Below are 23,943 nucleotides of genomic sequence, written 5' to 3'. Positions count from 1 at the left end.
TGGAGTCTCAACTATCAATTCCCATTTAAAAATTTTCGATTTTATCCATTTTAGAAACAATTAGAGTTTTTTTAAAATTTCTCCGAAAAAATACTTATAAACATTTAGAGCTGGAGCTATCGTATTTGCATATTCTTCAAATGTAATTATAGGATCAAATAGAGGAAGGATTGTCGAATAAAATCCACTTGTGGATACGATGGATCGTCATCGAGATATGAAAACTCAAAGTTGAAATGAGTTTACGGTAAAACAAGATACTGTACAAAACAATCAAAAGTGATTTTGATTTTTGACGGAAATATTATATAACTATGAAAATTTGTTTAAATCGGAAATGTATTTTAACTGTTCTGATGTAAAAAAGATTGATACATTTCACAGCAATCGAGCAGAGTCAAAGATTGAGGAGTGGGAGGACTGTGCGAGCGGAGCAGCATAATTCACTCGCGCAACTTCAATCGACTTTTTCTCAGCTTCTACAACAGATAAATAGATGTTTTTTTTTTTAATTGATAAAGGAAAGCGGGACCTATTTGAATCTTACAATGTCGATTCAAAAAAATCTTTCAGTTTAAATTTATATGCAAAATAAGGAACATTTAAATTTTTAAATTAAAAAAAATACAAAAAAGCCTCTATTTTACAAAAACTACATAGTTTTCGTTGTTGCCGTAAAAATAAGCTCTATTTAATGCAAAAAGAGCGAATTCCCGAGCGGTTTTTGCCTGACCCGGAGACAATTTGTTTATAATGCTGTTGTGCACGTCCTACTTTGTTGGTTGTAAAGGACAACTTAATTTCAACTATTTGAAATTTTTCTTTTACGATACGTTTCTGTGGATCCATTAGAACCTATATTTACGATATCAACTTCTAAAATTAACGTTTGGTAATTAAACACTTGCGAAAAAAATGAACGAAATTAATTAATAAATAGCTGGAGCAACAATTTCAGGGTCAATCGAATCGGCCTTTGACATACATTTTGGTCTTTCGATTGACTGTCTTTTCTATAAATAATGCGCAGTTTTCAAAAACTGATTTTTTCACGTTTGAACTTTTTTTTACAGTTAACATATAAGGGAAAAGTGGCCTACCTTAAATTGTAGGTAATTTAATTAATTGTCTACAACATAAAACTATTAATTTTCCGATATGTCGTGTAGATCTTCATGGATAGTAAAAAAAGTGAAAAAGCATGTAATTTTGAAATTTATTTGCAATTTGGCAACATAGCGTCACTTCGTCAATGACTGAGCGTCATTGATATCAATGTAAATGTAAAATACCATTTATTTTTATTGGGTTAAAATTTTGAAAATATAATACTGAGTAAATCTTTACGCCTTGGAAACGAAGTGACTGTCGTACAAAACAAAAATATTTGCTGTTGTTTTAATATAACAAATAATTTATACTTTCTAACTCGATAAAAAAAATAGTGACATTCAATATAATTATTAAAGTTTTATGCAATACATAATTTTAAATATTTTTAAGAAAGTAAATCATTTGAACGCGGACACACTGTATCAAACTTTATATCTGAAAGTTATGCAACACTGAATATTGATAACAATAATTATTGTACTTAGATATTTCACGTTTTAAACAAATGTATACAGATAATTCTTAGAATATAAAACGTGATAGGTACGTTAATGAATATAATTATTTAACCTCATGATCCCAACGACTTTAGAGATAGTATATTTTTAATTTGAAATCAGTGGCGGATAGAAATGGTTAAAATATTAATGTAAGGGATACACAAGTATATCCAGTGTAAAATTGTAATTCAATATGATCAGTCTCCTCGTTCTACACCTGAATGATAAAATTATTCAAATTGTCCTCTCCTATACCATTTTAATCAAAGTGATTGACTATGGAAGCGAAATTATGCAAAATGTTTCTGTTGGGATAAGTACCTTCGGAATAATTTTACCGAAATATATCCCTGAAAATGAATATTTTATTAAATGCTTGGGAAAAGGTCGGTAAATGTAGGGGAAAAATTATTATTCACATTGTCTACCGGATATAATATCCTACATCATCAACTTTGTACAATTCCTTTTAAAAATTTAATTTTGCTGAATAATTTTACATGTAAAAATGAAAATGTCGAGTGTCCCAAAATTCACACAAGGGAGATTGGATCAATTAGTGACTTTAAACACTCTGGCCGTCCTTCAACAAACAAGTCGTTAAGCACAAAACATCGAAGCAGTTCGTGAGACTGTTGCTGAGAGTCCAGGAACATCAATTCGGCACTGTGGTCAAGAATTGGAAATTTTTAGTAGTTCTCCAGAGCGTATTTTCATGAAAGATTTGATCTTCATGCTTACAATGTTCAATTGACAGAAGAACTGAAACCCACTAGCCACGCAGAGCGAAGATAGTTCGTTGAATGGATTATAGAACAACAGCAAGTGGATGCTGATAGTTCGAACAAAATCATCTTCATCTGAAAATCACAAGTGATTTTGGGATCATTGGACCATTCTTCATACCAATAACAGTTAATGGTGCTCACTATCGCGACATGATAATTCAGTTTAATATGTGTAATTTCCGGTTTTGGTCATGAGAATTGGTCCCCCAGGTCATACTATTTAACGCCGTTGGACTTTTTTTGGCGATTCTTTGAAGTCTAAGGTTTATGCCAACAAACCCACGACCACTCTTGCTTTGAAGGACGAAATTGAGAGCTGTATCATCGAATTTATACAAAACGGCCATGGAATATTTTTACAAAAGAGTGCGAGTGTGCTAGCAAAGCCGTGGAGACCATTTACCCGATATGGTATTTTATACATAACCACGTACTGGATACTTTAAGAATCAATAAAAAGTTAATTAAAACTTCTTGCTTGAATTTTAGGACACCCTTTGTTAAATTAACAAATTGAAAATTAAATAAAACAGCACTAATGAATAGCGTAAAACAAACTTTGAATTGTTGATGTTGACAATAGTATGTTGTAAATGCATTAATATTGAAGATATATTTGATGTAAAGTAAGGTTAATGAAAATATTGCTAAAAAAATTAAGAATGATAGATCAAAATAACTGCAGCAAAATTATGAGACGCCTCTGAGTTGTAATCTTTTAAACAAACTCTTTAATAAAAAGCAGTACAATCAACGTAAATATCCCAGTCAAAGTACAGAATTTAATATGTTTTTGAAAATAGTGATTTTTCTCATATTTCTTGCAAAAATCTGTAATGCTGCGAACATATTAGCCATAGTTCCTACACCTTCTTTCAGCCACCAAGTAGCCTTCACAGAATTATGGAAAGATTTGTCGTTAAGGGGACACAAAGTTACGCTTTTAACAACAGATCCCAGGAATGATCCAGATTTGCCCAATTTAAAGGAGATTAACATGAAGAGGTCCTACAAGATATGGAGTGACACTTACTCTTTTTCAGAAGCTGCACAGGATGGTTTGGGATTCTGGAACATTTGGGAATTTTTCTTATACCTACTCTCAGACATCTGCGACGACCAGTTAAGTCAACCCGAAATGCAAGATTTGATTCATGGAAAAGAAAAATACAGTTTCGATTTGGTAATTATTGAAGTGTTCTATCCAGAATTACTGGCGTTTGGAAAAATATACAATTGCCCTACCATGTTGGTTGCAACTATAGATTCCACTGTTCAGATGTACCAGTACCTCGGCAACCCTGCGCACCCTGTACTTAATTCTGACATCAACGTGCCATATTTTGGAAAGCTAACATTTAGGGAGAGAGTGACCGCTTGTCTATTCTACTGGAATGCGGTGTACTTTGAGTACTTAAAATTTTTGCCAACGAAACAAAAACTCGTGGATAAATTTTTTGGTAACCTGACAAACGCTAGAATAGAGGAGTTAATAAGTGGTATAGACTTAATGTTGGTCAACATTAATCCCCTACTAAAGGGTCCCAGAGCCCTTGGTCCAACAACAATTAGTGTAGGAGGTGGAAACCATTTAAAACCGTTGAAACCACTACCCAAGGTAAGTTTAAAAATCAATATAATATTTTCAAATACTGAAATATATATTTTGTAACACTTATTTTTATATTTAATATGTACAAGGTCATTTACATTATCTTTTTTACTTCACAAAATTGTGCATTCATAAGAATAATTTATTTAAAATAAAGTCCATCGTCTAGAATACGATGTGGTAAAACATTTTCTATAAGATAGCATATTTTTCTTAATAAAGATCTGTTTAGTAAATTTAATAACAGAAAAAATTAAATATGCACTGGTTCCATGACAATCTTGATTTTATCCATTCTGAAGAGTCAATAAATGAAACAAAATATCGTGGAAACTGTCCAAGCAAGTATATGAATGAGTACATCACTGCAGTTACAAAAAGAAAAGGAATCTATTATTATAGAGTTCCATTAAAAAAAACTAAAGTTTTGAAAATGCAACATAAATACAAGGGGGTTAGAAAGTCATGTGAATTACCCTCTAAGAATTGTAACGTATTTTCACTGAACAATAAGTCAAGTGAAAAACGTTACTCCTACTCCTAAAATGATATAACTTAAATATCCAAAATTCCTTAGGAATCCTTTTAAAGGATTTCTGGATGTATTGTATTGATGTATCACCAGTATCACTGCTGCTATCGACTACAAAGCAATAATCACTAGATTATTGCTTTGTCCACTGGTATGATAAGATCTAGTAGACCGTTTACAAAATTCAACTTCCTTAAGCCATGCAAGATTTGAACATTGAGAAGAATCGTAATAATGGTAAATGGGTGCTTGGTACGATTGGCTCCACAAATAAACAGACAGCGGAAAAGGTGCTGGAGTAGTACTAGTGAGGTCTATTGGCAAGGAAACTATAGATTGGGAGCATTTCCTAGACTACAGCAAACAAAAATTTTCTATTATGTGTATGATGAGGAATTTTTTTAAATAATAAAATCATTTGACATACCCGATGTTACAACAATTGTTCAAAATTTTATCACCTCGGATCCGTGATCAGCGATCCCGAAAACTCCCGTATACCAAATTTAGCGTGAATGGGTTATTTTTTGAAAATNCACAAATGCTTCACCATAAATTAAAACAATATCCATCAACTCCGAGTACACGCAAACTATTTTTGACACTAACTACCCATTTTTGACACTAACTACTAAAAACCTAGGTATTGTAAACACCACAGATAACAGGTAAATATCGCAACGACGATTGCAAAATCCGAATTCAGTATTCGGAGTCGCTGAGGCCACGTGGCGAATGACGCTAGAGACTACAGTTGTCCAGCTATGTAGTGGTTGAATGTACTATAACTTCAATATTTTTTTTCTCGGAAACTATAAGGATTTTACAAATTTTTTTTTACGATATTGATTCCATTTCTCATGCTGCATCTATTCCCAATTTTTTTTAAGTTGTGAATCACCCTGTATTTAAAAGGAAACATTACATTTGATTACGTACCATTTTATTATTATCGACTAAAGACAGAATTATTTGGAAATGTTCCTTGTTTAAAAGGAAAATAAAAGAGGCACAAATAGGCATCTTATGATACCTTTAGTATTCAACAGAATTTCATACGGATATTTTATGTTGAGACAAAAGATAAATCTGTTATAAAAAAATGCGTACCTGTATCGATCGAACCGAGAAGAATTTGTTAGAAAATGCATTTTTTTTGGACAGAATTTTTTGTTAAAGCTCATGTTTTTGACATACACCTTTTAATTTATCATTACATAAATACGTACTTTGTACTTCAAAGACAGGAAAATTTAATATCACGTACAAAAAACTATTTGTCTTCCATGAACTCTTTGTTTTTCATAACAAAATTACTACAATAATTAACATTAATAAGTGTTCCATTTGCAATATTAAAATATTCTCATTTTCTAATAATTCAGGTATTGGTTTAGCTTGTAACTAAAACTAAATCAATTAATGAAACAAAGAGCAGAAAAATTACATGTTACTTAATAACAGTTGTTCGAATTGATATTTGTGTTGAAGAGAACTTCCAACGTTTAGCGTCTAATGTGATACTAATACTTTTTGAAAGGTTTGTAATTCGATATAAATTGATGTAGCACATCCCTCAAAATCAAGGTCAATGCCTTTGTTTAACGTGTATTTACTTAAACTTGCTTTGTATAAAATACTAGGTTATTCAGAATATAGCAATTGTTTTCGAACAAAAGACTCTCCAAGCAAACGAATTGTCAAAATAATTAGCTATTTGCATTCACATTTTAGCTACTTGTGTATTAGATTTTGTTATGTTTATAACATTATTTTTACTTTAAAGATATTAAGCGACTTCAAATTAAGGCGAAGTTATATATGCCCTTTAAGGTGACCATATCCCGGGCCGAGAAATAGTCAAATTTCTGGCGTTATTAGGTACTGAAATCTTGAAATGTCAAACGTAGAACAAAAGTAAGCAGAAAAATAAAATCCTTGATGTTCTGTTTATTCATTGTTATTATTTAAATTTAAACAAATAAAATAATAACTTAAAAAAGCGTTTGTAAAACATGGTTTTGCTGTTATCCTAATCCCACATTTTAAGAATTATTTTCACATACTTATAAATAAAAGTAAACAATTTTATATGTAGGACTAAGCAAGTAATTGTTATAAGAATATTTACATGTGGAGTTATATATAAAAAAGTTAGTATTTTCGTAGATTTCAGTACCTAAAACCTTGATGGTTTAATCGTTTTTTGCACCTGTTTATTCGTTTTACTCGGCGTCTTTGAAAATACTCAGATGGTATGACATAACATTCCTATTATTTGATAAGCTATAGATTATTCAGTTATTAAATGTTTGAAATTATTTGTCTTTGTGGAAAACACTATTTAAAGAATACGGCGCCCTTAATATCAAATAACTAGCAGTGACGTACGCGAGAAGGAGAGTTGTGGCAAGAGTAGTTTAATTAATAAATTAGTAATCAAACAAATTCTACTCAATTCTTAGCAGTTAGTATTAGCACTGAAATCGGTAACACATAAATAATATAATGTCGATTAGTCAGTAAATCATCTTCTACGTGTTATGCACTTTATCAATTGAAATTACAAGCAAACATACAGTTTTATTTTCTTATTATGCAGAATTTGTATCAATTCGTATGGTTTTTTTAGGTGCTCATGATTCAGAAAGAATGTTTAAAGTAGGTACAAAAGAGCTATGATTAAAACGATACCTTTATGAACATAATTACTATGTACACTTCCTCGTTGTATGCTCGGTGGTTTGTATAAATAAATGATCAAAAAAGTTATGATTTTATCGGTATGTCACACAATTTTATGAAATATCATATATTTATTAAATTTTAATGTTATTTTCATTGTAAGTCATAGTAAGCGGTAAAATTATTCTATTTTATGGATATTGTACTGGTTTCTCAGCTCAAATTAAAATCTACTTTTTTTCCTTCATATGACTGGACTGGAGACGTATTTTTTTCTTTATTTAATTATATGGAAACCAATATAGCATCAATAAAAAAGTTGATTACCGCATCTTAAAAAGCAGTGAAATATCGCCATTGTAAACAGTAGTGTGTCTTATGTCTAGAAACATAAATAAGTTATAGGACAAAATAAAAAATGAATTTTTCAGATTATTAGTAAAAATTTCAGAAAATTTGAATTTGAATTACCCTGCATTTTAAAACAGTTTACGATATTCCTNTTATGTCTAGAAACATAAATAAGTTATAGGACAAAATAAAAAATGAATTTTTCAGATTATTAGTAAAAATTTCAGAAAATTTGAATTTGAATTACCCTGCATTTTAAAACAGTTTACGATATTCCTATATGGTCATTAAATGGTTCTAACTGGTATTACCTGTTCATTTGATAAGTGATATGAAACTTTTTAGAATTAATTTGAACCAGCTTAATCTTTAAAGTAACTTAAAAGCGCAAAAGCTAATAAAAAATGTATATCTAATTATAATTAAAGAAAATTATAATAGTAGATATTTCTAAAAATATTTTATTTGAATTCAAGAAAAAAATGTGCGAAGTGGCATTCAATTGCTACACTTTTACAGGGTGTTCTTTACAAAAAAAATTAACACAAAAAGTTTAAATGCAAAGATACAGCAGCTTGTCGATGACTCGGTAACAGTTTTTTTTTAATATCTTTTAAACTAGTTGAAGTGTCAGTACTAAATTTCGCATATATTTTTGGGTAATAATATACATTTATGCAGGCTCACAAAAAAAATGAATTGGTGGAACTCACATCTTTCATAGTCACTTTGAAAGAAACATCGGGTATTAATATTTTTTTTTTTTTTTGGAAAATGTAAATTTAGCATGTCGCCTGCTGGTAATTATTGAAAAAAATGTTTTTCGAGTAAAATTATGTCATTATGTGACAATTATTAACAAAAACAACACAACAAAGCCACGATATTCAGCTTCATATACAAATGAATATTTCCAAACTAAAAAGATGATTATTTAAGACCTACAACGAATTCTAGCTACTCACATAATTAAAAGAGAAAAAGCATTGCTAAAAAAACTAAAATTTATTGTATATTATTATTTTTTGATATTTGCACAAGAACTTATACCTAAATAAATAACAGAATAAAAGATCATAAGTAAACGTAAAAAAATTAGGAAAATAGGTAGGTATATATGACTCTTGTTTTATCATCTCAAAGCAAAAATAAATAATCTAAGATAACCTTGAGGTCAACATACAATGAATGACCCTGTACTTGTATAAATGTCGAGGTTGGAAGAGGTCATAGGACGTGTGTGATAAGTATTACTGAATCGTCTTGTTATCAGATACTATTTTGTTATTTAAAACTCCGAAAAAGACTTTTATTTTCCATAAAGCCTCAACAGAGAAAATTTTAAGTAAAAGCATTTTTAAAAATAAGAAATTTTGAGGTCTTAATTGCATATGCTATATAAAGTATTTAACTAAAAGTATTTAACTAAAAGAAGAGTCTTGAATAAAAATCTGTAACAAAAAAAAATATACAGGTTGTTACAAATTTGCTTCTCACTACAGGGATTCATAGTTATTTCTAGGTTCCTCGAGTGCTCAAAATTCAAACAAATTTCGATCTTTTTTTTTTCAGGATATTCATACAAATACATCTGACGTGCTCTTTCATAGTTGCGATTACAGGTATAGTAAATTCCGATCAGATTATGCTTATCTTTGACGTTTTTGAACATTTACTGTAATTTTTTAAAGTATGATATTTATTTGGAGTTTTGGTTCATTTGGGAGTTTGGTTAAGGATTAATTTGTCATAATGAAATTAAAATTGTAATAATGTTTTAATTTTGATGAAACAACTTAGCGAATATGACATATGATGGAGATTAAAACTCTAATCATGTTTTATTGTAACGTGTTATGGTAATAGTATAAATAAGTAAGTGGATTTCACAGGGTCTAACGACACTTACAGTAGAGTTCAATAAACATAGAAATCTAAAAAACATAGATAATTTGGAACGAATACATTGAAAATGAATTTTTCGAGACAAAACGTTTGGATTTGGTTCGGGCTGAGGTAATACAGTATTGGGGGTCATGGGTGAAGGCTTGCAAAAAATGTAATTAAATTTGCAGGGTCGTATTTAAAAAATGAAGTTGATGATGGTCCTATAGAGAGACGAAACGTTACATATAAAAATTGATTATGCCATTCGATAGAGGGCAAAAAGTTTCAGTTTCAATATTACCTTAAACAAGGCTGAAATGAAACAAAAACGGATTTCCAAATTTCGTTTTTTTTTTCAAATATTTCGAAAACTAATCATGTTAGCCTTGATTTTTTAGAGGCATAATCCTGATTATGCAACTTTGCCCCTATTTAAGCTACTTCGTATCTCTTGCCGTTTCCGAGATCCCTGCAGTGAGAAGCCAATTTGTAACAGCATGTATAGAGAAGTAATCCTAACAAATCGTATCATCCTTAAATGTGATATATTTTTAGATAGTGTAATATTATGGATATCTATTTCTGTACAAACGGAAATAATGCAATATATCCAGCTAACGTGATCGATGTTGGAAAACGCATTTGCAAGAAAAATTGAAAAATTAGATTGGTAGGAAGTTTCTGCTATATCTAGGCGTCGTCAATTTTATTGTTTAAAATTGAATGCTATACCACAGACAACATATGGCGATAGCTATTTTGTCTGTGGATATAATTTTAAATTTATTTTAAGATTTGCTTCTTTAAGGCAAAAAATGCGTAAATATAGCAAACTATTTTCAAGAAAGTATTTTGTTTAATTTCTCAATTTCGGATGATATTCTCTTATTTGAATGGTTAAGCGATTTAAACAAATATTTTCAATCTATGAAATAATGCTTTTTATAGAGCGTTATTTACTTTAAGTAAATTAGGTCTTGCATTTTAAAATAATATCTAACTGTAAGTGAAATAATTAAGTCAGGTGTATTATTATTTTTTGAAAAATACACTCGGGTTAGGTTTAAAATTTTATGTTTAAACTTAATTAAAATATTTGTTAAAGTTGAATATGGAGCAATATTGCATTAAAAAACTAACTTGAGTAATATCAGGTAACGATATTTTTAGCTTGCAGATATTAAACAACTAAGTATAATTTAGTAGTGCAATAAAAATACGACATTCCAAATTACAAAGTTAATGTCGACTTCGAATTTGTTATTGCTAGTCATAAACACACAAAGAAATATAGTTTTGAAGTACTCGATATAACCGAGATTATCGTAATAAGAAAAGTAATTAAAGTCTTCGTATAGAAAAGCAAAAAAGTTATAGAATTGTACCATCGGGAAATTTCTCCCAATGGTACAATCCGACACGTTGATAGGTTGCTCGTGAGACATCCTAATGATTTCTCTTTAGTGCCTTTTTAAGCTTGACACGAAGCCATTCAACAGTCCTGTCTTTATTTTTCCTTAAAATATATCCTATAATTTATATGTATTAGTACTTCAATATATTTATAAATCAAAAGAATACCTATATTTTATACGTTTAATATGTTTAGTGGCTCAACCTTTACGAATATATTTATATAATAGTGAGTAAGAATGTAGTGAGTTGGAGATATAATGAATGTGTTATTTTACTAATGGTGAGTGTGTTGAGATGCTGCAAGTAGGAAAAACTGTGCCGCAGCAAAAAGAATTTACCACCAGAGGCATCCAAATCGTCCAGTTCCCCACAGACGGAGTTTCTCAGCGTAGACAAAATACCTAATTCAAGAAATTGGGAGAATACAGCCTCACGGCGAGGTCATTTTTATGCAAAACGTGTTTAATTTAGGTGCAGATTCAATTGTATCTATTTGTGCTACTCCTTTTAAAACATCCTGTATATAGAGTAAATAGTTTCGTTAAAATCGAGACATCTATTTATATGTTATTATTTTGTTAATAAGTTGCCTTGTTTATTTACATTATCATTACAAAATAAATGTTAATGGACTACACCGATATTTTTATTATTTTATTGCTGAATATAGGCATGTCGTAAATACTATCATTAATAGTTTTGCTTATATGATTACAGTTGATAACTTTTGACACAATAGTTATCAGGGTTACTGGCACTTTGATTTGTAAGAAATTCCTTGTCAATATATACAGGGTGACTTATCCAAAAAAAATTGGGAATAGATGCGTCATGAAAAATGGAATCAATATCATAAAAAAAATTGTAAAATCCTTATAGTTCCTGAGAAAAAAATTATTGAAGTTGTAGTATTTTCAACTTTGACATCGCTGGGCTACTGTAGTCTCTATTCAGATTTAAGTATTAACGTTTTTGCGATAGTGTTTACATTAGTTTTTCAAGTGTGAAAAATGGCTTATGTGTATAGCAACTCGGAGTTGATGGATATCGTTTTAATTTATGGCACGACAATATTCGTGTTATGGTGAAGCAAAACATTTGTGATAGTTCGTAGAAACTTGGTAAGACGGGCCCAAATGTGTTTACACGTCGGTGGACAAAATTTCGAAATACTACAAATTAATTTTATTAATTAATAATAACAATAGCAGCAAAAGCAGTTGAATTTGATGATATAAAATTGGTGTTATAAAATTTTATTTATTGTTTTTCTTAGGAAAGGCCAGTTTTCAGTGCAGTGCAGAAGAGTATTTTTAAATTATTATTTTTTTTGAGTAAGTTCCGAATCACCCTGTATACATATCGAGGGTTTCCTGCCAGAAGGGCGTATCAACCTATGTACATACAACCTTCTGCCAGGTTAATCGAGGTAATAATTGTTGATACGACTAAGAAAAGTATTGCGTGGCGCTGTTATTATTGGTATGGTAGATACGACCTTTTGTCGTGACAAACTTATGGTATTGGGTATCAAAGTTAGCTCATAAACCCAAAATGGCACTTTTTGTGGATACGTCCTTTTGGCAGGAAACCCTCGATATACATGTGTATATACATATTTTTGATTAAGGACGCTCTTAGTTCCAGTTATTTGGCATGAGCATTTATAAACATTTCTGTTAATTATTACTCCAACAATATATTATATCTGTATCACATCTTTTTTTTTTAATATGTGTTTTATTATAAGCTCCTCTACTTTTATTTTATTTTAAAGGTATATTAAGCTAATTCAAAAAAAAATAAAACATTTTCCTAATAATCTTATCAAATGAGGTTCAATAATGTTGTTTGGTACTACGTAGGTACTATGTAACAAGATTTTAACCTGATAGACTACCCAGGTTTGATTTCATTTAATAGGATTTTAAGAACATTTTATTTTATTTATTCGAATTAGCCTTAATATCTACTTTTAAAATAAAGTAAAAGTATAAAAGCTAATACACAGGGTGTCCCAAAATTAATGGGACACAGAGCAAGGGTAGATTCCTTATATCAAAATAATGCGATTATGCCAAACTTACCTTCGTCCATTTGTGGCTAATAAAAAAGTTACAGGGCGTTAAAATTCAAATTTTGAATTCGAAATTCTTAGAAAGTTTTCCAAGGATTCTTTTGAAAATTTGAATTAGGGGGTTTTCTGGGACGAGAAAAACGAATCCGTACTTAATTTTGCTGTAGACGCTAGAGGCCGCTACGAAATGTACTCTTGGTTGATAAAAACTGGTTATAACTTTTTTATCAGTGTGTGTACGAAAGTTTTAATAGAAAAATATTGTTCTCCTATCTATTTTTCACAAATAAGGGATACTTGTTTTATGTCGATAAATTTAACCGTTTTCGATTTATTTCTTGTTTTTCTATTGGATGCAATAAAATAAAATACATAATTTATTAAAACTACTGAACTACTGAAGTGGTCACTTCTGCTAATTGATTACAGGATAAATGTTGTATCTTTTACTGATTGTTTTAAATTGAAAATGTGTTTTTTTTCGTAAAAATCTAATCTTTTTCATCAAAAAATGTTAAATAACGAAAAAAAGAAAAAAGTGAAAGGAATATTTTTTTAATTATAAAAATTTAATGTAGCCACCTGAATGTAATTAAATTATTATTAAAAATAATCTTTAGTCTTTTACGTAAGTAACTACAAATTTTTATTTTACTTTATTTTATTGCATCCAATAGAAAAACAAGAAATAAATCGAAAACAGTTAAATTTATCGACATAAAACAAGTATCCCTTATTTGTGAAAAATAGATAGGAGAACAATATTTTTCTATTAAAACTTTCGTACACACACTGATAAAAAAGTTATAACCAGTTTTTATCAACCAAGAGTACATTTCGTAGCGTCCTCTAGCGTCTACAGCAAAATTAAGTACGGATTCGTTTTTCTCGTCCCAGAAAACTTCCTAATCCAAATTTTCAAAAGAATCCTGAATTTCGAATTCAAAATTTCAACTTTAACGCCCTGTGACTTTTTTATTAGCCACAAATGGACCAAGGTAAGTTTGGCTTAATCGCATTATTTTGATGTAAGGAATCTACTTTTGCTCTGTGTCCCATTAATTTCGGTACACCCTGTATAGATACCACTAGATACTACGACGAAAATTATTGGGGAAAAGTCATACACAATGTTGCTCATAAACGCTTAGTTTTCGATATACAGGGTGTTGAAGTCGAAAAAATAAAAACGATATTTGGACACATTTCGGTATACGTTAAGGGATTCTTTTATAATTTGATATGAGGAGCATTAACGGAGACCTACATCATTTGCTGCGATTTCATGTCAATACAAATAACCAGTAGCGTGCAAACTATATTTTTGAGACTCTTTTCTAAAAAATGATTGTTACGCCACTGCGTAAAGCAGAAATAATAATAATAATAAAGTCGGCAAGGAAGTGCAGTTCGTGGATAACATAACTTCATTAACTGCCAACTTGTGTTATAGAAACATATTTTTTTGATAATTAACGAACATTAAAATATTTTAATATTTTACAACATACTGTTTACGTATGATATTTCAGGTATTACAGTTGTAAAACACAATATCAACCATTAAGAAAATTAAAACAAAAATATAAACGTTTTTTGTGTAACATAAATCATTCATAAAATATACCAAAAAGAACTAAGAAAAACATTGATTACACATTAATTTAAGATTATTTTTCGAAATGCTCCCCATTTGAGTGAAGACATCTTCGACATCTTTTTAAGAAATTTCTGTTTCTTATAGCAGCTGCAACTGTTCTGTGCCACAATTCACTTCTATTGTTGAGGAAGGCAGCACTATAAATCATGGCCCCAGAAACCCCAGAAAAAAATCAAGCGGATTTAGATCCGGACTACGTTGAGGCCATGGGTGTTTACTTCCTCTTCTTATCCATCAATGAGGAAATATGTTATCGAAATGGTTTCTTACTATTAGAGGATAATGAGCAGAGGCACCATCATGTAAATACCACAAGTGAGCTCTAATGTTCAAAGGAATTTCTTCTAATAGTGCAATTAAATTATACTGTAGAAAGCGCAGATAATTTTGTCCGTTTAAAGATACTGGAGGTCAAAGGGCCCAAGATGATCGTCAATTATTCTGAACCAAATATTGAACTTAAACTCATGCTGAAAGTGTTGTACAGTGTTTTCATTTGGATTTTCTTCGGCCCACACATATGACCATTTTTTTTTTATTAAATATGCCCTTAAGGGTAAACGTCGCCTCATCAGTAAATAAAAATTTATTTATAAAAGAGGGATCTTCTGCATTTTTCCGTAAGATGAATTGACAAAAATTTCTTCTTGGTAAAAAATCATTGGGCAATTAAATTATGCCCTGGTGTGTAATAGTATGGGTACAGTTGTTGTTTATGAAGTAAGTATAGTGGAAAATGCACTTTTACCTATGTAAGGTTATCTTACGTTAGAGGAAATTCGATGGATACTCGTTGTTGGATCACCTTCTACCAAATTTAGTACCTGTTCTTCTTGCACAATAATAATAATTTGCATTGTAGGACTACAAAGATTACCCTTTTTTTTTATTTACCGCCTTCTTTTAATCTTGCAAATAATCTAGAGAACAATTTTCGGTAGGGCTGTCTTCAATTAGGATAAATATCTGCGTACTGCCTTGTTGCGGCGCGTTCATTAAAATTTTCTTGATCATAAACTGCGACCATATCTGTCATTTCACTATTTGTAAATAAATTATGCCGTGTCATTGTGCAAGAACAATTTACTTGAACTTAAAAATCAAACATATTTTGTATTCTATATATTGGAAGTGACATTGTGTTAATGACATTTACCTACTAGATAAATAAGTCTCAAAGTTACGAAATTACGTTATCCACGAACTGCACTTTCTTGCCGAATTTAAACGCAGCTTTTTCAAAAACGGTGCTCCTTGGCTATATTCAATGAGTATAAATTTTATGCTGAAAAATCATTGAAAATTTGAAAGATGTTATTTATTTCCGCTTTACACAGTGGCATAACATTTATTTTTTATAAAAGGTTCTCGAAAATATAGTTTGCACGTCACTGGTTTTTTGTACGTGAAATCGCAACAAATGGTGTATGTCCTCGTTAAAACTCCTCATATCAAATTAGAAAAAAATCCCTTAACGTATTTCCGAGATATGCCTGAAAATAGTTTTTATTTCTTCAAGTCGACACCCTGTATCTTGAAAATTGAGCGTTTATGAGCGACATTGTATATGACCTTTTCTCATTAAGTTTCGTCGTAGAATCTAGTTGTAAAGTTTTCTTAAAGGAAAGATAAGATAAGAATTGAAAAAGGTAGTTATAAAGTAATAAGTCCATATATCTGGAAAACAGTAGTAGAATATACATTACTGCTTGTCTTTGTAGTATAATCACAGAAATAATGTTTTAAACATGGCGTTCTTCTCATTTGCAATGATTTTACAATTATTATGTACTATGAATATGAATATTTACTTATTCCTGACGCAAACCGTCGATTCATGCAGTAATAAAAACAAACGATCATCAACACGATATTTTCAATTCATAGGAACTGAAAGATTTCTTAGATGACGCCAAGGAAGGATTCATTTATTTCAGTTTGGGTGGAAATGTTAAAAGCAAAGACTTGAGGGGCCAAACGATGACAAATATTATCGAAACATTAAAGGAATTGCCTTATAAAGTGCTGTGGAAATTCGAGGCTGATGAGTTACCTGGAAAACCGGAAAACATAAAACTCATTAAATGGGCGCCACAACAGGATATCTTGAGTAAGTACTCGAATATCACTGCTTTGTTCGGGGAACTGCTCACAGAAGCAAGTAAAACATCTCAAGGTATCAAATAACAAGCAGCGTAAAGTATTTTATGATACAACAGGGTCGAAAACCAATTAGATCTTCAGCAAACAGTTATATGATCCATTTATCGTCTTGTGCATGCCCGTAATGCTGCAATTACTTTTTATTAAAAATGTTCTTTAAAGCTGACAGTCACAAGGTTGCAGGATTCTATAATATATGGCTGTTGACAAAAGGGAAAAAATATTATGAATATAATTAATGACCAGCGTGATACCAGTTGTATCATAACGTACATTTTCAAAAATTATTGCTTTCCGACTGCTGCCTTCGGAAGGTAGATATAAAATATTTATAAATTAGTGATTTCTGAAGGAACACTACAATAATCTCTAACTCTATTTTAAAGATGTTAAGCTAATTGAAACAAATTCTGAAAAAATTAAAAAAAAATTAAATAAAGGGTGCCCTAAAATTCACGGAAGTAATTTTGATAGAAAGGGAAGTTAGTGTGTAGAATAAAACAGTAATATTGAAGAAATACACAACTGATAAAAATATTATTGTACTATTTGTAAAACAGAACTATTTATAGTATGTATAAGCAGTTTTTCTAATCACCAATTTATTGATAAAATTTACGATCACTTGCTGTTTGTACTTCTATTTCCTGTTAGCAAAACTGTATTTTCTCATATATTGTAAAATATATTTTACATTCTCCGTACTGTTATTTGAAATTGAATATTCATATATCAGGTTTACACCGATTTGGCATATCTCTAATTATTGCTTGGATCAGACTTTTCTGTTTCTCATAATTTGTACATTGAAAAATTAATATACAATAACCATGACCCATATCTCATGACATACAGAGCTAGCTGTTGTCCGGTGGCCAAAAACCCAACAGACAGCAGCTAAACAGAAGCTCAGCCAGGTGCAAAGAATAGCTTTCCTGAGCGTCACAGGAGCTATACGAACAACACCGTTAGCGATGGAGATGATGCCATGCCTGTCACCCTTAGATATTTATTTAAAGGAGGTGGCTCCGACAACTATGCTTCGCTTCAACAATGTTGATGTTAAACCAAATGTAGGATGTGACTTGCAAAAGAGTTTACCATTTAGTTCTCGAAAGGGAGTTTATAATTATCACTTTAATTAATACGTGGGAACTTAGAAATGTTGTACGTTTAGAGAATGAATAGGCCCATTCAGTGATACATAATTTTAAACTTTTTCTTTCATTTTCTGATAGTATTTAACCACCTAAATACATCTTAAAATAATTAGGTCAATAGGATTAATAATAAGTTATATATTTAATTTTGAATTTGTAAGACCCTTAAAACGGTCAACACTGCGGGAGAACAGGTAATGACGTCATGATACCGGCCACTCGGCGATCAAGTCGCTAGCAGTTGAAGAGATGTGTAGATATTTGCTATACTTTTACCTACATTATATACCTATATTTTTAAATGTATAAGAGGTATACATCAAGTCTTGTTGAAATGTATTTTTCATACAACATATTTATTATAAACTTGGAATGACTTGGAATACCTAAATATATTTTCGGATTTTTCTCAATGACGTAAATGGTTCGCTTTTCTACATTTTCTTTTGCGTTCCAATGTTGTACCATAAATGTACCCAACGTACTAGACTCGGTACTTGTGGATGTCTGCGACGACGTGTATGTGCCAGTAGTACTTTGACTAGTATATGAGCAACTCAGCACCGCCCTCGTTTCTCTTTGGTTACCCGTCCAGGGGGTTGTAAAATATTATTATTTAAGTAAATTGCTTATAGGTTCTTCTCGCCACGTATTTCGAAATTTTTGTGGGCGGGAACGTTTAGATGGGGTAGATTTTTTTCTATTTTCGGCATAAATTTGGAAATGTCAACCAAAGAAAAACGAGGATGGTTCTGAGTTGCTTATAGGTCCATCTCGCCCACGTATTTCGAAATTTTTGTGAACGGGTACGTTTAGATGGGGTCGATTTTTTTTTTATTTTCGGCATAAATTTGAAAATGTCAACCAAAGAAAAACGAGGGTGGTTCTGAGTTGTTTATAGGTCCATCTCGCCGAAGTATTTCGAAATGTTTGTGAACGGATACGTTTAGATGGGGTAGAAATTTTTTTTTCGGCATAAATTTTAAAATTCTGCTCTAAATGTTCAAATAATAATATTTACAACCCCCTAGACGGGCAATCAAAGAAAAACGAGAGTGGTTCTTAACTGTTTATAGGTCCCTCTCGCCGACGTATTTAGAATTTTTTGTGAATACGAACATTTAGATGGGGTAGAATTTTTTTCCGGCATAAAGTTGAAAATTGTGCTCTAAATGTTCAAATAATAATATTTTACAACCCCCTAGACATGCAACCAAAGAAAAACGAAGGTGGTTTTGAGTTGCATACCGCGGCTGGGGAAACCCTGGATAACATCACACAAACTTTTAATTTTTCGGTAATGAAATAAATATTTTATTCGGAGTCGATCTTGAGGTACTTTTGCAGCCTGGAACTATACAATATTTGTACAATCTTCGGTTTCGACCCATTTAGACATAAAAACAATGATTAACGAAACTGCCAAGCGAACCACACACCGTATGTATTAACATAGAATGGGATGAGAGCGAGTGCGAGCGCGAGCGGAGTGCTCTGCCAGTCGCCCGTACCGGTATTATGACGTCAGGCAATGGTTGCTCAACGTTTTTCCGCGCTCTGTTTTCATTAATTTATTTCACACATTTCTCGTTGAAACAAAAAATTGATTTTTGGCATACTAACTAATTAAAAGGTACACTTTTGGAATATGCAAAAAAATCTACTGAATGGGCCTATTTCAGACACTTACCGTACATCACTCGACTCAGGTAGAATGTAATCCAATGGTTGGTTGTATAGGGAGACAAAATAAGTTGGAAGAACAAGAAAAAACCAAAACTTTCCAGGAAAGATTTTAATAAAAATAAAAACAAAACAAACAAAACAACGGTAACACAACAGACTCGAACAAACATTATTGATTCATTTACACACGACAGCGTACCGAGTTTCAGGGAATGCGAGATCCATAGCAAAATTTGGATAGACTTTATCTATTATTAAATTATCCGAGACTCTAAAACTAAGTAGAATGCTCAATGTGGAACCCAAGGAGAAACTGCCTTTTTTCGGAGATCTCTTCTGTATTCGACACTTCGCTTTGACACGCCTGTTTCTTGGGTCCAAAAATTTCTGCTCGTATCTTATTGGTAGGATCTCTGAATATCGAGACGCTTTGACATAACTATACCATGTTAATAGTTACTTAATTGACTGAATTTACAATTGAATAAATAATTTTGTGACTAAACTGAACTTACGAGTAGCCCGGCCTACATCTTGTTCTCATGACTCCGTATAGCAACACGGGACGGATTAGTCAATCTCATTTAATCTATTCTTATAGCTTGGAAAATCCGCCTAAAAACCAGTAGATTGATCTATTATTATTTTCCTCACAGCATTCTAACAACTTATTTAAATACCTTGGAATTCCTACGTCTTTTCGGATGCATTTCGCGCGTTATTAGAAATATCGATTTTTCCCTTCACCATGGGCTAAACCGTCGCTAACAGATGGCCCAACACATGGCCCCGACGGTCTACAACTAGTTCAAAAACATTNATGGTTACTTAATTGACTGAATTTACAATTGAATAAATAATTAACTTATTTAAATACCTTGGAATTCCTACGTCTTTTCGGATACATTTTGCGCGTTATTAGAAATATCGATTTTTCCCTTCACCATGGCCCCGACGGTCTACAACTAGTTCAAAAACATTGTTAAGTTTCATTAGGTCTTCTCCGAAGGACGATTTTGCGAATTTATTACACCCGACGACTTTATAGCGACGCTAAACCTACTTGAAAACTTAACTTAAACTTAACTTTTCAATAATTAGTGTTGACTTAAATATTTTACTGTCTGAGTTAGCCACTCCGTTCCGAAAACTAACAAATAAACTACCACGCGTCCCGGCTTTTGTTACAATGGCCTACATTAGGGAGATCCTCCAGAGTAACGGCATCACCTTTTTCTGTTTGATAGATTGGTTGGCGGCTCAGGAGAGCTGATATCTTACTGGGGGGATGCACAAGGGGTCCAATGGGGACTAAGTGCTGTAATGAAGTATACAGAGTTACAGTTACCCTCCAAATTATTTCAGAATCCAGGCATGTGGCACCGTCTTATTGAAACTATATACCTGTCATCTACATCTATTTCTTGCAATTTAGGCACAAAAACTGGATTATCATATTACAATAGCGAGCACCATTAACTATTATTGCATAACCGGCCGCATTTTCGAAGAAGAATGAATGGTCTGATGGTGTCTCGAGCCCAAAATCTTCACGAATTTTCTGAACCCCAAATGCGACAATTTTGTCAATTAACGAAGCCATCGCTGAAGATTATTTTGTTCCAAAAATCAGCATCCATTTGTTCCATAATCCATTCAATGAACTCTATTCACTTTGTGTAGTCAGTAGACTTCAGTTCTTGAATCAATTGAACTTTGTAAACATGAAGATGAAAATCTTTCGTGAAAATAAGTTATAGAGAGTTTCTCGAAATGTTCAATTCTTGACCACTGTGCTGAATGTTCCTCGACTCTCAGCAACATTCTCATGAACTGCTTTGACGTATTGCATTGAACGACTTCTTGAAGGACGGTCAAAGTGTTTAAGTTCACTAATTGATCCAGTCTCTCTAAATTTTGCAATTAGTCTCCTCACAGTTGATGAAATTAAATCGCTATTCGGACTATTTTTGTACAAAAATTATGAACTGTAGCTGTCAAACCTTATTTTTAAAATATTGTTCAACAATAAAAAAGCGTTGTTCTTTCGTGTACAGCTCCATTTTTAATAATCCTGAACTGTCAGCTGTCACTTTGTCTTTTTTTTTCATTGGCAACAGTTTACCACACAAATGAATCAATACTTGCGTCAATTTTGGGATACCCGATAAAATAATGTTGTTGGATGCCAGAAATTTAGGTACTATATACTTACTGAATATTATAAAAACTGTTTGAAGTATGAAATCTTACTGGATGTTTTTTTTCCGTTCGATTATTTTTGTATTTGTACTTTTTGTACTAATGTATTTTCAAAATGAGAAAACTGGTTTTTCTAATTCATATTATTATTTTTATTATTAAAAAAGTTAAAGGTACGAAATATGATTACAGGGCACCCAAATATAAAACTCTTCATCAGTCAAGGAGGAATTCAGTCTATGGAAGAAGCCATTTATACCCACGTACCTTTGATTGTTGTACCATTTTATGGAGATCAGTTGAAAAACGCTCGTATAGTCGAATACAAAGGATTTGGCAAATTTATTAATCGCAAACCAGTATTAAAGAAAGAAGAATTGAAGAGTGCAATCCTTGAACTCATTAACAATCCAAAGTAAGATTATGTTAAAAAGTCCAGCATAATGCAACTGTTTTGTTTACTTCGCTCCACTGAATACTTTATCATCTAGATTGACAGATTTTAGATTAAATCTGTCGCTCAAGTCACGTTGGGAATTTATTATATCAATTTTTAAGTATAAATTTACCCTTCAAAGAAATAGATGAATCCATGTTTGTATTAATAAAGTAATGTAGTCTTAATTCATAGGGCGTCCCATTAATAAGCCCCATTAATAAGTCATATAAAAGAGAATAATAGTTAAAATTTACAAACCAAGGTGTAACCAAAATGTTTTTTTATATATTTTAAAATAAGTAGGTATTCATTTTATCTATAAATAAAAGAAAATAATCTTGAAATTACTACTTCCTATGACTTTTTGTTTGTTTATAAGAACGTTTTCTTTTGACCAAGCATTTTACATACATCCACATAAATAATTTACAAGTTAATGCCTTTGAACTGGTTCAAAATAATATTATTTTTCTCTATATAACATAAAATTGATATTTTACAAGCGTTTAGTTAGAGAAATCATTACTTATTCATAGAACTAAAATTAAAAATTCTAAAACGAAGATTAAATGTCCAATACCAAAAACATTCTAAAATTAACTATTACTATACACAGGTAGGGTTTGAAATTGTTATTTTCCACAGATACAAAGCGTCGATAAAGGAACTAGCCCGTTTGATGCAAGATCAACCTATGACAGGACTTCAGAAATCCGTATGGTGGACTGAGCATATAATTAGAAACAAAGGAGCAAAGCACTTGAGGAACCCTGCAGTTGACTTACCTCTTTATCAGTACTATCTAGTGGATGTTATAGCTTTCATAGTTTCAATAGCAATTGCTATAATATTAATTTCTTTAAAAATTATTAAACTATTTATAAAGTTGTTCAGTAATTTATATGTTGAAAAAATTAATAAAAGAAAGTTAGAGTAATACTGTGTTTGTTTTATTTAAATCTAAAAAAAGTCCTATATTAAAAACTTTTTAATTGTACTGATTTTCACTTATGCTCCCCTGCTAAAATTGCTCCTGACATTAGTAGGGTGATATACAAATAAAATGAATACTTAAGTTTTATTTGAAAATGGTATATCCAAATCAGAAAAAGTTGAGTTTATTCAACGTTAGATAACTTCCTTTGCAGTTAAAATTCTTAACTCTTACAGTATTGGTTAATTTTTGTTCAAAATCATGTATACAGCTACTATGACAAAATTGGTTTTATAGGAAATTTTAAGTCACATCGTTTTTAAGTAATTGATTAAAAACTGTTTCACGGCCAATCTTTGAAGGAATCGTATTAGGGAGAAGTGTTGCTCTTGTTTTTTTTTACGTATGTTGATGAGAGAAATAAGTCTTGTCAGACTGTAACAATGTTGCTATTGCATCCTAAATAATTCGCTGTATAATAAAAGTGTGCAGTTTTTCAATAATAAGTGAAAAAAGTAAAAGTAAAGTATACATACTCCAAAAATAAGAAATAGGTGCATGTGAACATACTTATATCCAGAAAAGTTTTGTCTCTGAGATAGAGGGTCATTGTTTTAAGACTGTCGTTTTATAGACAAGAAATCGCACCTTTAGTAAGACAATGATAGAACAAGTAGATCCATACAGGACGTGACGAAGTGTAACTCAAAACTTTCTTAATTTTTCTCATTGACAGAT

The 23,943-nt window shown here is 31.3% G+C and overlaps 2 protein-coding genes across 2 annotated transcripts in view; one reads left to right on the top strand and one right to left on the bottom strand.

Annotated features, from left to right (window-relative positions):
• The window catches only part of LOC108905933 (neuropeptide F receptor), a 149,753-nt gene that overhangs the window by 26,321 nt on the left and 99,489 nt on the right, over positions 1 to 23,943 (bottom strand). The gene's annotated exons all lie outside the window — the stretch shown is intronic.
• Positions 3,178 to 23,210, top strand: LOC108905935 (UDP-glucuronosyltransferase 2B13-like). The gene is made up of 4 exons (XM_018709010.1): positions 3,178 to 4,019; positions 16,509 to 16,731; positions 22,025 to 22,247; positions 22,917 to 23,210. Exons 1-4 carry the CDS (start codon positions 3,189 to 3,191, stop codon positions 23,206 to 23,208), a joined length of 1,569 nt encoding a protein of 522 aa, XP_018564526.1. The 5' UTR covers positions 3,178 to 3,188; the 3' UTR covers positions 23,209 to 23,210.

Source organism: Anoplophora glabripennis, unplaced genomic scaffold (assembly GCF_000390285.2).
Source record: "Anoplophora glabripennis isolate ALB-LARVAE unplaced genomic scaffold, Agla_2.0 scaffold216, whole genome shotgun sequence".
Taxonomy (NCBI): Eukaryota; Metazoa; Arthropoda; class Insecta; order Coleoptera; family Cerambycidae; genus Anoplophora; species Anoplophora glabripennis.
This window is presented reverse-complemented; position numbering and strand designations above follow the sequence as displayed.